Source organism: Branchiostoma lanceolatum, chromosome 2, assembly GCF_035083965.1.
Source record: "Branchiostoma lanceolatum isolate klBraLanc5 chromosome 2, klBraLanc5.hap2, whole genome shotgun sequence".
Classification (NCBI taxonomy): Eukaryota; Metazoa; Chordata; class Leptocardii; order Amphioxiformes; family Branchiostomatidae; genus Branchiostoma; species Branchiostoma lanceolatum.
Genome location: NC_089723.1, coordinates 34,198,797 through 34,215,186, shown reverse-complemented (window position 1 = coordinate 34,215,186; position 16,390 = coordinate 34,198,797). Strand labels below are relative to the sequence as shown.

The window sequence follows — 16,390 nt, the reverse complement described above, 5'->3', positions numbered from 1 at the left end:
GATTTTAACTATTCACCAATCAAGACAATCCAAACTGTACAACCACAGAATTGGTCATTTCAAATAGGCAGTTCAGATGGAATCCTTGTGAATTTCGCCGATGATAAAGGACTCATCTCCATAATTGTGATGGTACAGTCAGGAGTTCCGTTGTACAAGTGTTTCTTCAACTCCAGGGTAGAGGTGATTTTGGCGCTGGAATCAAAGCAAAATTAATAAATGCGCTAGTCCCAAACGTAAAGCATTGTTACTTTATCAGATACGATAACAATACTTAACGTTTGGGACTACATTTCTAGAAGTAACACCTAGCTTCAGTGCACTGTGAACCAGTCAGTATTGCCCTGATGAAGATGACAGACAGTCATCGAAACGTCGGCTCTTGTAAATACTTGGTTGTGAATAAAAGAACATTGCTATTCAGTCATTCGCCAACCTGATGAAATTATTCACGGGGGTGAATAGATGCGCATTCATAGATAAATTGCTTTCAGCTTTTGCATGGCTCGTCCTTTTTTATACTTCAGCACCCAGCATCTCGGCGACTATGTTTGCTAGATAACTTAGCAGCAAAAGCATGTGTAACATATAAACCTCTCCAGTTTAAGCCGAGGTGTGCATTAGTTGTATGTTATAATGTATTAGAGATCTCACCTATATTTCTTCCTTTTGCGTTGGTAAGTGAAGATCACACCTCCGAGTACGAGTATCAAGGCCCCAACCGTTGCACCGATGGCCAGGCCGACTATTTGCACAAGCTGTGTTCTGTCCGGCACGTTTTGAAGCGTAGTCGGGTGGATAGAGTCATGCGTGCTGTAGGATACTGGTTCAGTAGACCGTAGGCCCGAAGGTATGGTCACGGTGTCTTCGGGTGTGGTAGGAGGAACATTTGACATGTCCGGCGTTGGAGAAGTTACAATGGTCAAAGTACTAGCGGTAACGGGGGGCTCGTATGACGACACACCTATCAACAAGTCATCTGTGCTAGTGGTGACGTCAGCTGTGATGTCATCAACGGTTCCAGTTGTATACGCGTTAGTGATAAGTACAGGTGGTGTTGTGACTGAAGTTGTATCAGCGTTCGTTGTTGCCATAGGCTGTGTTGTGATGGACGTTGCAACTGCGCGCGTCGTTACAGCTGTGACAGTTGTTGTATCAGTGTCAACGGTAGACACAGGCTGTGTTGTAACTGATGTTGTGACAGCGTCAGTGGTAGAATCAGGTTGTGTTGTGACTGCTGTTGTAACATGGTCCGTTGAAAGGACAGGCTGTGTTGTAACAGCATCAGTAGTAGGATCAGGCTGCGTAGTGACTAATGCTGTAACAGCGTCCGTTGTAAGGGCATACTGTGTCGTAACTAAGGTTGTGACAGCATCGCTCGTAAGGACAGGCTGTGTTGTGAATGACGTCGTAACAACATCAGTGGTAAAGCCGAATTGTGTTGTAATGGAGTCAGTGGTACGTTCAGACTGTGTTGTTGTAAAAGTGTCCGTTGTAAGATCAGACTGTGTGGTGGCCGGTGTTGTAACAGCGTCCGTAGTTGGATCAGGCTGTGTAAGGTCTGATGTTGTAACAGCGTCAGTGACAAAATCAGGTTGTGTTGTGCCTGATGTTGTGACTACGCCAGTGGTAAGTTCATGAGGTGTTATCACTGATGTTGTAACAGCGTCAGTGATAAGATCAGTCTGCGTAGTGACTGTTGTTGTAATAATGTCAGTGGTAACATCAGGTTGTGTTGTGACTGATGTTGTAACATCGTCAGTGGTGAGATCAAACTGTGTAGTATCTGACGTTGTAACATCGTCAGTCGTAAGATCAAACTGTGTAGTGACTGGTATTGTAACATCGTCTGTGGTAATATCAAACTGTGTAGTGACTGACGTTGTAACATCGTCAGTCGTAAGATCAAACTGTGTAGTGACTGACGTTGTAACATAGTCTGTGGTGAGATCAAACAGTGTAGTGACTGACGTTGTAACGTCGTCAGTGGTGAGATCAAACTGTGTAGTGACTGGTATTGTAACATCGTCTGTGGTAATATCAGACTGTGTAGTGACCAATGTTGTAACATCGTCAGTGGTAAGATCAAACTGTGTAGTGACTGACGTTGTAACATCGTCAGTGGTGATATCAGACTGTGTAGTGACTGACGTTGTAACATCGTCAGTCGTAAGATCAAACTGTGTAGTGACTGGCATTGTAACATCGTCTGTGGTAATATCAGACTGTGTAGTGACCAATGTTGTAACATCGTCAGTGGTAAGATCAAACTGTGTAGTGACTGACGTTGTAACATCGTCAGTGGTGAAATCAGACTGTGTAGTGACTGACGTTGTAACATCGTCTGTGGTAAGATCAGGTTCTGTAGTGACTGACGTTGTAACATCGTCTGTGGTAAGATCAGACTGTGTAGTGACTGACGTTGTAACATCGTCAGTGGTAAGATCAAACTGTGTAGTGACTGGTATTGTAACATCGTCTGTGGTAATATCAGACTGTGTAGTGACCAATGTTGTAACATCGTCTGTGGTAAGATCAAACTGTGTAGTGACTGACGTTGTAACATCGTCAGTGGTGATATCAGACTGTGTAATGACTGACGTTGTAACATCGTCAGTGGTGATATCAGACTGTATAGTGACTGACGTTATAACATCGTCAGTGGTGAAATCAGACTGTGTAGTGACTGACGTTGTAACATCGTCTGTGGTAAGATAAGGTTCTGTAGTGACTGACGTTGTAACATCGTCTGTGGTAAGATCAGACTGTGTAGTGACTGACGTTGTAACATCGTCAGTGGTAAGATCAGACTGTGTAGTAACTGGCGTTGTAACATCGTCAGTTGTAAGATCAGACTGTGTAGTGAACGATGTTGTAACGTCGTCTGTGGTAAGATCAGGTTCTGTAGTGACTGATGTTGTAACATTACTAGTGACAGTGGTGAGATCGGTCTGTGTAGTGACCGGTGTTGTAACATCGTATGTGGTAAGATAAGGTTCTGAAGTGACTGATGTTGTAACATTATCTGTGATAAGATCAGACTGTGTAGTGAACGATGTTGTAACAGCGCCAGTGGTGAGATCAGTCTGTGTGTCAGTTGTAAGATTAGGTTGTGTATCGACCGAGGTTGTAACAACGTCAGTGGTAAGATCAAGTTTTGTTGTGACTGGTGTTGTAAAATCCTTAGTGGTGAGATCAGACTGTGTATCGACTGATGTTGTAACATTGTCTGTGGTAGCATCAGTCTGTGTAGTAACTGATGTTGTTACAGCGTTAGTGATAAGATTAGGCTGTGTAATGACTGATGTTGTTATAGCGTCAGTGGTAAGATCATGCTGTGTAATGACCGATGTTGTAACATTATCTGTGGTAAAATAAGGCTGTGAAGTGGCCGGTGTTGTAATATCACCTGCGGTAAGATCCGGTTCTGTAGCGACTGGTGTTGTAACAGCGTCAGTGGTAATATTAGGTTGTGTAGCGACTGATGTTGTAACAGCGTCGGTGCTAAGATCAGGCTGTGTAGTGATTGAGGTAACATCGCCAGTGGTGATGTGAGACTGAGTTGTCACTAATGCTGTAACAGCACCAGTCGTACCGACAGGTAGTGCTGTAATATCGTCGGTAATAATGCCAGACTGTGTTGTAAGTAGTGCTGTAACAGCATCAGTGGTATGGTCAGGCCGTGTTGTGATTGATGGCGTAGCATCACTGGTCGTAGCAGCAGGTTGGGTTATAACAGTGTTAGTGTTAGGATCAGACTGTGTTGTGACTGATGCAACAGCGTCAGTGCTGAGGTCAAGCTGCGTTGTGACTAATGTTGCAATGACGTCGGTGCTATGGTCATGTTGTATAGTGACTGGCGTTATTACAGAATTAGTGGTAAAGTCAGGATGTGTTTTAACAGGTGTTGAAGGGGTGTCAGTGCCCAGGTCAGGCAGTGTTGTAGCTGATGTTGCGGCATCGTTGGTAGCAGAGACTGGCTGTGTTGTGGCTGATGACGTTACAGCATGCGTACTTGCGATAGGTTGCACTGTAACGTTTGTTATATCAGGAACGGTTGTAATGACATGATCTATTCCATTAGTTGTGACATAATCAGTGGTAACGGCGGCCTCAGTTGTGACTGATGTGTTCCTGGCATCCGTACTAGCAACAGACCCAGTCGTGGTATTCAGCGTGGCAGCGTCAGTGCTAATGACAAGACCAGTTGTAACAGATTGCATGGCAGACTCGGTTGTAACTGGTGCGGTGATGACGTCAGTGGTAGGTACAGACCAAATTGTAACATCTATGATAGCGTCAGTAGTGATTACCGGGGATAATGTTTCAGCAACAACGTCGGTGGTAACGACTGACTCGGTTGTAACAGATGCGGTTACAGCGTCCTTCGTAGTTGTTGTTATGATAGCACCCGTTGTATCACTATTTGCAGTACTTTGAGGATCTGTAATTGAAAACTCGTCTGTTCCTGTTGTGTTTGTGTTCTGAGCAGCATCGGGTAAAGTGTGAGAGTCAACTGAGGACATTGTTACTGACCTTGTTCTTGTAGACATTTCTGTTGCCACTTCATTCCCAAGGGATGAATTTGTAGTATCCTGTTTTGTTGTAGCTCTATCGTCCGTATTGTAGCCGCCTAGTGTAGTAAAAGTTTGCACACTGGTCCTTAAGGCTTCTTTGAAAGTCGACATGGCATCTTCCGCGTCCGACGTCGTTGACACCTGTGTGGTGTTGGTTAGACCTTGGTAACTTACATGATTTATCGGGATTGTTGAAGTCGATATTATTGAAATAAGGTACCCCAACAGGACTACAGCAGTGCAGACCTGTTGTCCTGCCTCCATGGTGAAGGTAAGTGTTCACCGGGCGGCGGTTACAGATCAATAGACTCTGAACCAACCGGCAACTTCAGTCCACTCGTATCGTTTGGTGAGTTCCGGCAGGATGTTTCTTGCAAACGTGATCAAACACATGACGTGTTATACTAAGTTTAAATTGCCGCAATACAGTTCAATGACAGCAGGTTAAAGTGTTGGTCGTTCTGTACAGGTCTTTACGTGTAGTGCCTCTGAGGGACGTTTGATAACTTTGCACATATTGTAAGATAAATTCGTGTGTGCATATTATATATAGAATGATTTATAGGGTCAGTGCCACATGTATATGGACCCGGACAATGCTAACTCTACTGGTAAACCTTCAAGGATCATACCATGATATTGTAGTCTGTTCTACAAGTTCTCACTCCACGTTGCTTGACAAAATCACAACAAGAATCGCAAGATATGAATCTAGACTGTTTCTTTTATTGTGATGTTGAACTGGATCAGTTGACATCAGTTGAGGTCAGGGTAGCAAACACGCATTTGCAACATTCCCAACTACAAGTTAGGCTAAGCATGACCCACTTCTGTATATCATCTAGGAAGCAGCAATGTCACATGTACAATGATAACGATAATAATACATGTCTCCATAGGTTATATATCTGTCTGAACACTTAAACAGTTCAATGACATGAATTGTATACCTTTAAAAATTACTTAAATGTCTATAGTCACGGATCACGACATTCGATTTCATCAAAATAAGTCATATAAAGATATGACTAACACCAGCAAATTTGCATGATAGACAATTCCTGACATCGGTGTATCGACTTAATCATCGATTGCCGCAGGAACGGACCAGGTGAAGCGGATTCTGACCTGACCTCTGCCCTCAGCCAGGTCATCATAGGTACAGGTCACCTTCGTTTGTAAAGAGTTAGTATTTGCCGATAGGATGTGTAATATCAACAACAGAGCTCGACGGCTGGTACGGTGTTAGTGTACAGAATCTACAGACATATACTGCGGCTGTATAATGACCATAAGATCGTTGACATATGAGCTATCTGCCTACAGCGTCTTAACAACCTGGTCCGTTTGAACACACACGGAAAGCAGCAAGGTGCTTATTTGGGAAACACATTCCACTGAAGCATTTTCGAAGAAGAAATGAACTTTATAAACAATATATTAATTCTTTAAAGCAAGAGATACAAATATTAGATACGTTACCTTTGGCATACATTTTGACTAAATATGAGAAGCTTACTTTGAAGATATAGCCACCTACGACAACACTGTTCAAGTACGAGATCAGGGATTCTTGTTTCAGACATTTCTAGCTCTAGCTGAACAACATGGTTCACGAGTCTCTGAGTCAGCTAATTGTGAGTGACCCTCGTCGATACAAGAGCTTTCATGGTCCAAATACAACGGAGAGTCCCCGACTGTGAAAGGTTTTCAGATGTGTTACATTCTACAAAGTTTAACATAAAATTCCTGCTCCATGTTTCGGGAAATTTGTAATGCAAAGTCCTGTGAGCTAACTTCTTAAAGATGTGTGCAGTAATCACTAAATGAATTTTTCTGTCACACTGTAATCTTCAAGATGGCCTAAACATTTGCTTATAGAAACATACACTGTGCATGTGTCTATAAGCAAATGTTAAGGATACACTGATTGTCATTTACTGTTAGGTTGATCCACTCTGCACTGTAGATATGTCTTCTTCGCTGCCAAACGCGACTCGTCGGCTTCTTTGTTCCTCCATTTCCACGACAGGAGCCACGAGACGACTGTGGGTAAAACATAGACGAAGCATTCAAATATACGTACTAAGATAATTTCAGCCTTGGTTAGCAATGAATTTCAAACATCATCAGATGCCATTTTTCTTGAATTTACTTGTGTATTTGATGTTACTGTGGCACAACTGCTGTATCGTGTACATACCCAATTTTTCGGCAACCTTGGCTCTATGTATGTTTCAGCAAACCAATAAATAGATAACCAATTCTTGCAGCGGGTGTATAGTCAATGCTTTAATTTGCCCTCTGGTACATCTAATGTTACATGGTGGGTGCTGATTTTACGATACGTTGTCATATATTGATGAATATCTATAATTACACCTGCCTTTTCTTGCTGAAGAAAGAAGCAACAAAGCCGATCCCTCCCGCGATGAGGGCGGCCCCCAGGACAGCTCCAACGGCGATGCCCGCAATCTGTCCTGCCGTCAGGCCGTCGGGCCCTACAGCGTACACAGAAAACAAGATTACTTCGAAATTATCCAGACATATTTCATACAGTTCAGCTCCTGTAATCTAGGTCATTTACAATCTCTCAAAAAGCTGTTAGATGCTAGTCAGGCTGGGCTAACATGTTATCAACTGGAATCTATTAGTAACCTACTATCGTCTCTTTATGAATGCGGGATCTAATTTCTGCTTGAAAGACTTGTGTAAGTGTGCCTGTAAGTTATGCGTCTGTGCAAGATACATTACCTAATTTAACGCATAATCGCAGTGAAGATGGAATACGGTGTTTGCCGAGTTTTCATGAAACCATTGAAACATAATAAATTTCTATACCAACCTGAGGTTGTGTTTGGCATGGCAGTGGTCGAGATGGTGACTGTAATGAGAGTGTTGTTGTTTACGTCTGTTGTCCCATTATCTGCAGTACTTGTATTGTGTGTAGTCATCTCTGTGGATGGACCATCGACAGGTGTAATGATGGGGTTTGTCGTACTTGGCGAGTCTGTTGCCGTTGTCGCCGCGTGTGTTGTTCCATGTTGAGTAGACGTTAAAGCCGGAGGCGTTGTTTCAGGTGTAGCAGGCGATGTAGCCGGGAATGTTTCAGGTTTAGCAGCCGTTGTAGCCGAAAGGGCTGTTTCAGGTGAATCAGGCGTTGTAGCCTGAGGCGTTGTTTCTAGGGTATCCGACGTTACAGTAGGAGGTGTTGTTTCTGGTGTATCAGACGTTGTGGCCGGGGGCGTTAGTTCAGGTGTATCAGGCGTTGTAACCAGAGGTGTTGTTTCTTGTGTGTCAGGCGTTGTAGCCGGGGGCGTTGTTTCAGGTGTATCAGGTGTTATAGCCGCGGGTGTTGTTTGAGGTGTATCAGGCGTTGTAGCAGGGGGTGTTGTTTCATGTGTATCAAACGTTGTGGCCGGAGGCGTTGTTTCAGCTGTAACAGGCGTTAAAGCAGGAGGTGTTGTTCCAGGTGTATCAGGTGTTGTAGCCGGGGGCGTTGTTTCAGGTGAATCAGACGTTGTAGCCGGAGGCGTTGTTTCAGGTGTATCAGGTGTTGAAGCTATAGCAGTATGCGTTGTTTCAGGTGTATCAGGCGTTGTAGCAGGAGGTGTTGTTTCAGGTGTATTAGGTGTTGTAGCCGGAGGCGTTGTTTCAGGTGTATCAGACGTTGTAGCCGGAGGCGTTGTTTCAGGTGTATCAGGTGTTGTAGCTATAGCAGTAGGCGTTGTTTCAGGTGTATCAGGTGTTGTACCAAGAGGCATTGTTTCAGATGTATCAGGCGTTGTAGCCGGGGGCGTTGTTCCAGGTGTATTAGGCGTTGTGGCAGGAGGCGTTGTTTCAGGTGTATCAGGTGTTGTAGCAGGAGGCGTTGTTTCGGGTGTATCAGGATTTGTTGCCGGGGGCGTTGTTTCAGGTGTATCAGACGTTGTAGCAGGAGGCGTTGTTTCATGTGTATCAGGCGTTGTAGCAGGAGGCGTTGTTTCAGATGTATTAGGCGTTGTATCCGGAGGCGTTGTTTCAGGTGTATCAGGTGTTGTACCAGGAGGCGTTGTTTCAGGTGTTGTAGCAGGAGGCGTTATTTCAGGTGTCTCAGGAGTTGTGGCTGGAGGCGTTGTTCCAGGTGTATTAGGCGTTGTAGCAGGAGTTGTTGTTTCAGATTCGGTAGGTGTCGTAGTCGAGGTTGATGTTCCAGAAGGCGTCGTGGCATCTGATGTGGTCGTGCTGATTCCTGCCGTGCTGTCAATCGTGTCAGTTGTAAGCTCTGTGGTCATTGCGGATGAGACAGGATTTGGCGTTGCTGTGCGTGTGTTTGCTGTTGCCAGGTCTGGATCTGTTGTTTCAGTTTCGGGCGAATATGCCAGAGTTGCATCGGTCCCTGTGTTGGTGCTAAATTCTGTCGTGCTGTCAATCGGGTTAGGTGTAAGCTCTGTGGTCATTGCGGATGAGACAGGATTCGGCATTGCTGTAGGTGTGTTTGCTGTTGTCAGGTTTGGGTCTGATGTTTCAGGTTCGGGCGAATACGCCAGAGTGGTATCGGTCCCCGTGGCGGTACCAACTTCTGCCGTGCTGTCGATCGCGTCAGTGCTAATCTCTGTTGTCATTGCTGTTGTGATGGTGTTTGGCGTAGTCGCAGAGGTGCTGAATGTTGTTTCAGGTTCTGTAGCTGCAGTCGTTGTTCCATAAGCAGCTGCATTTGTCGCTGGGTCACTGGGTATAGCTGATGCCATTGTAACAGTGACAGGTGTCGCGGTCTCTGTGTTTGATGTGGTGTCGGTGTATGGCATGTCAGTCGTGGTGTCGGTGTATGGCATGTCAGTCGTGGTGTCGGTGTATGGCATGTCAGTCGTGGTGTCGGTGTATGGCATGTCAGTCGTGGTGTCGGTGTATGGCATGTCAGTCGTGGTGTCGGTGTATGGCATGTCAGTCGTGGTGTCGGTGTATGGCATGTCAGTCGTGGTGTCGGTGTATGGCATGTCAGTCGTGGTGTCGGTGTATGGCATGTCAGTCGTGGTGTCGGTGTATGGCATGTCAGTCGTGGTGTCGGTGTATGGCATGTCAGTCGTGGTGTCGGTGTATGGCATGTCAGCCGTGGTGTCGCTTTGCGTTGCACCGAATATGGTCGTAGAATCCCACGCTGTTGAAGTACTGTCAGCTGTGGTTGTTATGGTCTCATTCGTTGTTTCATAAGCAGTTGCACTTGGCGTTGTTTCGCTGGAGACAGTTGATTCCGAAGAATCATCAAGTGTTGTATTGGTCGTTGCGTCAATCATGGTCGACGTCGGTTCCCAAGCAGTCGTGTTGCTCCAAGTTGTACTATCGATGGTACCGAGTGTTGCGGTGGTGTTTGCTGGGTTACCATCCGTTGTTGTTTCATAAGTTGCATTTGTCGTTTGGCTGCTTGACATGGGTGGTTCCGAAGTACTAGCTACAGATGTCATATTGTCGTTAGCAGTTATATTTTCGGTTGTACTGATAATGGTCGTTGGTTCCAACGTGGTCAGAGTGTCATCAGTTGTGATGTTCCAAGTTGTACTAGTGGTGCTAGCGACTGTTCCGTTGTGAGTTGCATTTATCGTTGCCGGGCTCGGCATAGGTGAATTTGAAGTACTAGCGGCAATGCTGAACGTGGTCGCTACAGTTGTGTCTTCCGTTGTGTTAGGAATGGTCGTCAATTCCACCGTTGTAATATCGGTGGTGCCGACTGCTGTAGTAGCGACTGTTGTTCCGTTATTAGTTGCGTTTGTTGTCGGGGTGCTCGGCATGGAGGAATTTGATGTATTAGTGGCGTTGTTGAAGGACGTAGTCGCTACAGTTACGTCTTCCGTTGTATCGGGAATGGTCGTCAATTCCTGCGTTGTAACATCGGTGGTGCCAACTATTGTATTAGCGACCGTAGTGTTACCATCCGTTGTTCCATTATCATTTGTCGTTGAGGTACTCGGCATGGGGAAAGTATTAGTGGCATATGTCGTGTCAGCGGTGGACATGCCCGTCACAGTCATGTTTTTTGTTGTCGATTCCCACGTTGTCAGAGTCTCATTAGTCGTGGCGCCCCATGTAGTATCATCGGTGGTGGCGAGTGTCGTGACTTCTGTTGTGTTCTGACCGTTTGCTACCGAGCACCACAGTAGTACTAGCTTCCAGTACGCCCAAGTCTTCATCGTTGTAGCGGTCTTTCCTACAACTCTTTCCTTGCAGGTAAAGAACACTTTAGTCTTGTTGTTCGCGGCTTACTCAACCATATTGTGAGACACGTTAATCTGTTACCACTCTCTGTTGCTCTATGTATATGTATAAACGGCAGCTGAAAAACAAACCCCGCGACCTGGGCTCTAATCGTGTCAATACTTTTTCTTCCGTTCTTCCTGTCTTTCATCGACGTTTAAGCGATCAATAACAGATAGATACATACAGCTGTGGAAAGTTTGTTACTTCCTCATTCATATGAACAATATATCCGTGCAGTCCACAGAAAGTTGATAAATACACGAGAATGCGATCACGTTAAGCAAGAATTGTAGTGTTTATATATATACAGCACGGCTCCTTAGACACTATTTCGTTTTTTAGGGGGTCAAGCGATTATGCATGTACAGTTCCATTAAGTGTCTATTTGAGATACTTAACGATTACAACACATGCGATGCTAATGGTTTTCTCGTGTTAAACAATATTTGTCCTGCTTCAGAAAAGGCCGAGCCTTCATATTCTCTTGTTTGTTTCCATACCTGCACCGGGTCGTTCACACAAGTCAAGCGGAAAAAGGTAATGTTTAAAGACATACGTAGTGGAGCGACATCTGGCGACGTATTAGGTACATGCACACTACTGTACAGTAGCTTTGTAGAACCGCTGTTTGGTATCGTATTTCCTGCTATCTTACAACGATGTTTTTTTTCGTTAATTTTACGCTTTACGATGAAACGCCGGTTCACAGCAATTCTTAAGGCGTATCTTAATTTCTCAGGCGTATCAGACGACACTGCGAAAATATACAATAATGAATCATTTGAAATACTGAAAAGTTATGTACAAAAGTGTGCTATATAAACAATGGCCCTCTGGCGAGGACTTTAGAAACTGCACCCACCTCCTGTTATCAGCTCGTCAGTGTTTAATGGACCTTTTATCAGTTAATTTGTTCGCTGGTTAAAGTTCGCACTCTGCCTATCGCCTGTGTGTATATGCTGATGTGAAAAGCTAGTTTGAGTAGCCTTGAGATGTGTTGCATCGGGCGGTCTACAAAATCGGGCAACAGTTCCGCTGCAGTACCATTGGAAGCTGTCAGGAGGTCCGTTCTCGAACTTGACCTTTGTCTTTCCAACAACTACCCATTTACCAAGTATCATGAAGATCCCAACACAGCTTTTCAATTACATACACGCATACAGCCACTCCACCATAGGAAATCCTGAAAACATAGCCTTCTGACGAAGGTAAAAATCATTCAACACATTAATTACGCTTGCCATGTATGGTCTCTCATGTTCTTTTCAGCTACCTCTTTATCAATTAACATTCTTACGTACATTTGTGTACGAAGATAAGAGAAACGATGTTGTGATGTTGGCCTTGTTGGCCTTTAGATACAGATTGAAACGTTTCACTTATTGCTAGAATAATCGGTCGTCACAAGTAATACCTCAATAATTAATCACAAGTAATACAAGTCTGTCAACTTATCTATCTATATAAATCTAAACCTTCATATAATTTGGTACCATGTCAACCCTTATCATTACAAATTCCAAGTTTCTACAAATGGCTCAATTCATTGATATCGGTTTCCTAATCTAATCCTACTTAATGGATGCAATTCAATTGATACACTCTCAAATTATCGTTAATGATGGCAATTAAGTCCCTTATTAAAAGTCTAATGTGATTGATGTGTTATTTGATAAACATGTATGTTTATGCACAGATTAGTCAGTGTCCTACTGGCTCGTCAAGCATAGCATTGTTGCATTGTTTACATGCCATATCACATGAGCACGAAATAGTGAAACAACTGAATGTAACGTTAACACAATAACAAACCATAGCTTTCCAACATTGTCAAATTGACATATTTTTCAAAGTACTCAGGTGTATCACGTGTTTAAAAGATAAATAAAAAATCTCATCATTCTATTTGTTCAGTGTGCCATCTCGTCCATTGTGGGCCAACTGCGGGTAGGTCATGGAACTCCTCTAGCTCTGCTGTTGTTCTTCCTGCGACTCCATCTCATGTTCAAAACTGACTCGAGCGCTGCAGGATAATTCAAACACCATTGAACAGATTCTTGGGATATAACATCTACTTACATAATTCCAACAGGGTACATAATTCCGGTACTCTGAAAAGATACGTCGAACCCAACATCCCCCAATATAATTCACTCCTGTATATCTCAACTGTGCGTGCTTGGGGGTGTTGCACTAGAGATCTCTCAAATCCACTGTTTTTCAAAGGGGCGAATTTTTGCAACCCGGTGGATAAATTTCTATGGATTTTATATTTTTTCAGGTGTGATATGACCAAGTTCTATGATGTAAATATCTAAATTGAACATCGTGCACAACATCAACAATGTTAACGCTGATCTACAACATGAGAAATATACATATGAAGTACATAATACAGAAGACACACCTTCTACGTTTTCCATGTGCTTTGTAGATGCCGAATACCGAACCCGCTATGATGAGAATACCGCCCAGACTTGCTCCCACTGCGATGAGGGCAATTTCCCAGGTCTGGAACCCTTGTACAGGAGGACTGCTGCCAAGTTCCGTGGTACTCTCAGTACCGGTTGGACTTGAAACTTTGGCGGTCCCGGCATCTTGAGTACTGGTTCCGGCTGTGTCGTCCCCTGGTGTAGTTTCCTCTGGTAGAGTTGTTTCCCCCCGTCGTGTAGTTTCAACCGGTGTTGTAGCTGGGTCCCCTGTTGTAGATGATGCCTCTGGTGTAGTCGATTCCAATGGTGTTGTTTCATCCAGTGTTGTAGTTGAGTCCCGTGTTGTGGTTGAGTCCCTAGCTGTAGTCGAGTCCCGCGTTGAAGCGGATGCCTCTGGTGTAGTCGATCCCCATTGTGTAGTTTCAGCCAGTGCTGTAGTCGAGTCCCGTGTTGTAGTTGGGTCCCGTGTTGTAGTTTGGTCGCGTGTCGTAGTTGGTTCCTCTGGTGTAGTAGATCCCGATGGTGTAGTTTCATCCAGTATTGTAGTTGATTCCCTAGTTGTAGTTTGGTCCCTTGTTGTAGTTTCTTCCGGTGTTGTAGTTGAGTCCCGTGTTGTTGTTGGGTCCCGCGTTGTTGTTGGGTCCCGTGTTGTAGTGGATGCCTCTGGTGTAGTTGATTCCAATATTGTAGTTTCTTCCTGAGTTGTAGTCGAATCCCGTGGTGTAGCTGTCGGCTGTTCCGCTGAAGTAGATGTCGGCAATTTTGGTAAAGAAACAGTAGTCGGCATCGCTGATGTATCTGTAATTCAAAACAGAACTTTTTGTGAGATATAGTGTCGCACGTAAAGGAAAGAGCAACAAAAGAATCTTAGTGGTCAAAATACCGGACATGTTAGTGTGAATTTTCTTACCTGATAAAGTGGTCTGGGTAGTGGTCAAGTCAGTCGTCATTGGAGAAGATGTACCCTGTGTACTTGGCATAGACAATGCACAAATGAACAGAAAAACTGCCAATGTAGCCATCTTTGTACGCATTGCTTTCGGGACCATCTCAGGCTAGGCTGAAGCTGTATCTCACTTGTTTCGAGGATGCGGCCCTTTTATCTTGTTTGCCTGTAGCGACCACTCTGTTTGTTGAAAACAGCGATATCTTTGTATGTAACTATGGCTAAGGGTGATGTCTATTTACGTTTCTAATGGAAATATCCCCGTCACTGCCCAGCGACTCAATATGCATTTTAGACCCTCCGATACGACACATCAATCTGCAGTATTTATCACATGGATTAGAACCTTTACAGCTTTGAAACGCCGCTGTTTTCTTGCTATGGCTCACGTGCACAGGAACAGATGTTTTTGATAGTGTCATTCAAAACAAGAGTTCGGAGACCTCCTACCTCCATGATACTATAACCATGCATGCAATCTTGGAAGAGAAGACTATCAGTTAGATTAGATTATGCTAATTAATAAATTATTTGCATAATCAATTAGAAAAGATAAAACGACAAATCTCCAATGGCTTAAACTATTTCATGGAGGTATGAGGTTGCCAAATACACTCATCTTGACCGAGCATTACAAAAGACATCCTTAACCCAAGAGTACACAATAGAGTTTTAAATCTTTCGCTTAGTAAAAAAAAGGGTTCTATCTCATTATTCAATTAATAAGAGAGTTTATATTTTCCTTGTGTACAAATGACTTGAAGGGATGTTATTCTATCATTAGAGAAGAATGTTAGAGGCTTTCGTATAGTAGAAAATGAGTTAGAGTGGTGCTATCTCGGTATTTTATTCTAAATTGACAGTTAGAGAATTTGAATATTCCTTCAGAGAATAATAAACTTTTTTCAATAAACTGATAAGATAATGTGATACCTTTGTGACAACAGTAATCATATTTGAGAATAGTTATCACGATTTTCAACTGAAATAATTTTTGGAAATCAAAAATATGATTAACGATGAATAGCTATAGCTGGCCAGTCACCATAATTACATTTTATGTTCACACAATACATCTTGATTAGGTCCAAAGAGCTGTATTTGACAGGACGTGGTGTTTCGGGGCCCTACCGCATAGGCACCCGGGTAGCTCATTTTGGAAATATCATAGATATAAACATAAAGATACAATGTATTGTCTAATAGTTATGATCTGTCACAACGATTAATGATATCTTGTTTTAGCACACATCATGTTGTTTTTCGGCACAGGCACGGGACAGGTCGGGCTAGCTAACCTTGAAAACTTAAGTACTGGACAGGGCAAGGTTAATTTGATTTTGATTTAAATGTATTTATTTGCACATGTTAACATCAACGTTAAAAGCATACATATCGCATTTATATCAATACAACAAGAAAAAAAACGTGTTGGGGAAGACAAAAAACATTGTTGAACAAGGCTCGGTGTTTCGTGGCCCTACCGCATAGACGCCCGGGTAGCTCATTTTGGAAATATCATAGATATAAACATAAAGATACTATGTATTGTTTAATTGTTATGATCTGTCACCACGATTAATGATATCTTGTTTTCGACACGGCCTGTTGCTTTGGGCACGGGGCAAGGCGGGATGGCTCCAATACATTCACAAAAACAGGCAAACTATCTTTTAATCAAATATACTGTTATGATCGGTTGGTAACATTTGCAATATTTCACTATCCAACGGAGTCTCTATCCTTTGGTCCAGAGTTATAGGTCTTCGTAGTGATGATATTTACATGTACAACACAGAGACAAGACAAAACTAATCCTTGAACAATGCTTGGTGTTTCAAGGCCCTACGACATAGACGCACATTTTGGAAATATTATAGATACAAACATAAAGATACAAGGTATTGTTTAATTGTTATGATCTGTCACCACGATTAATGATATCTTGTTTTCGCACACAGCCTGTTGTTTTGGGGGCAGAGGCACGGGACAGGACGGCCTAGCTACATTTAACCTTGAAAACATTCACAAATTCAGGCAAAGTAACTTCTAATTATACAGACTGTAACGATTGATCGGTTGCGTGGGTACATTTTGTAGTATTTTACTATCCAACGGAGTCTCTCCCCTTTAATCCAGAGTTATAGATCTGCGTAGTAGTGATATCTACATGTACAATACTGACTCTAGGACAAGTTGCTGGT

The 16,390-nt window shown here is 43.4% G+C and overlaps 3 protein-coding genes across 3 annotated transcripts; all 3 read right to left on the bottom strand.

Moving 5' to 3' along the window:
- Positions 1 to 650: 650 nt before the first annotated feature.
- Positions 651 to 4,863, bottom strand: LOC136426999 (mucin-22-like). The gene has a single exon (XM_066415719.1). The coding sequence runs from the start codon at positions 4,839 to 4,841 to the stop codon at positions 651 to 653; it is 4,191 nt and encodes a 1,396-aa protein (XP_066271816.1). The 5' UTR covers positions 4,842 to 4,863.
- Positions 4,864 to 5,281: 418 nt separating this feature from the next.
- LOC136428780 (mucin-2-like) lies at positions 5,282 to 10,866 on the bottom strand. The gene is made up of 3 exons (XM_066418529.1): positions 7,423 to 10,866; positions 6,964 to 7,078; positions 5,282 to 6,623 (listed from the first exon to the last, which is right to left on the bottom strand). The coding sequence occupies exons 1-3, from the start codon at positions 10,739 to 10,741 to the stop codon at positions 6,521 to 6,523; spliced, it is 3,537 nt and encodes a 1,178-aa protein (XP_066274626.1). The 5' UTR covers positions 10,742 to 10,866; the 3' UTR covers positions 5,282 to 6,520.
- Positions 10,867 to 12,773: 1,907 nt separating this feature from the next.
- Positions 12,774 to 14,027, bottom strand: LOC136426998 (salivary glue protein Sgs-3-like). Its single transcript, XM_066415718.1, has 2 exons — positions 13,216 to 14,027; positions 12,774 to 12,831 (listed from the first exon to the last, which is right to left on the bottom strand). The coding sequence occupies exons 1-2, from the start codon at positions 14,025 to 14,027 to the stop codon at positions 12,774 to 12,776; spliced, it is 870 nt and encodes a 289-aa protein (XP_066271815.1).
- Positions 14,028 to 16,390: the final 2,363 nt, after the last annotated feature.

Bases quoted from the DNA above. Each gene is read 5' to 3' on its own strand.
- LOC136426999 (XM_066415719.1), bottom strand. From the start codon at position 4,841: ATGGAGGCAGGACAACAGGTCTGCACTGCTGTAGTCCTGTTGGGGTAC.
- LOC136428780 (XM_066418529.1), bottom strand. From the start codon at position 10,741: ATGAAGACTTGGGCGTACTGGAAGCTAGTACTACTGTGGTGCTCGGTA. The intron at 7,079-7,422 runs GTTGGTATAGAA...TGTACGCTGTAG, and splicing joins CATGCCAAACACAACCTCAG to GGCCCGACGGCCTGACGGCA. The intron at 6,624-6,963 runs GCAGGTGTAATT...TTTTACCCACAG, and splicing joins TCTTTCTTCAGCAAGAAAAG to TCGTCTCGTGGCTCCTGTCG.
- LOC136426998 (XM_066415718.1), bottom strand. From the start codon at position 14,027: ATGCCGACTACTGTTTCTTTACCAAAATTGCCGACATCTACTTCAGCG. The intron at 12,832-13,215 runs GTGTGTCTTCTG...ATTATCCTGCAG, and splicing joins GCACATGGAAAACGTAGAAG to CGCTCGAGTCAGTTTTGAAC.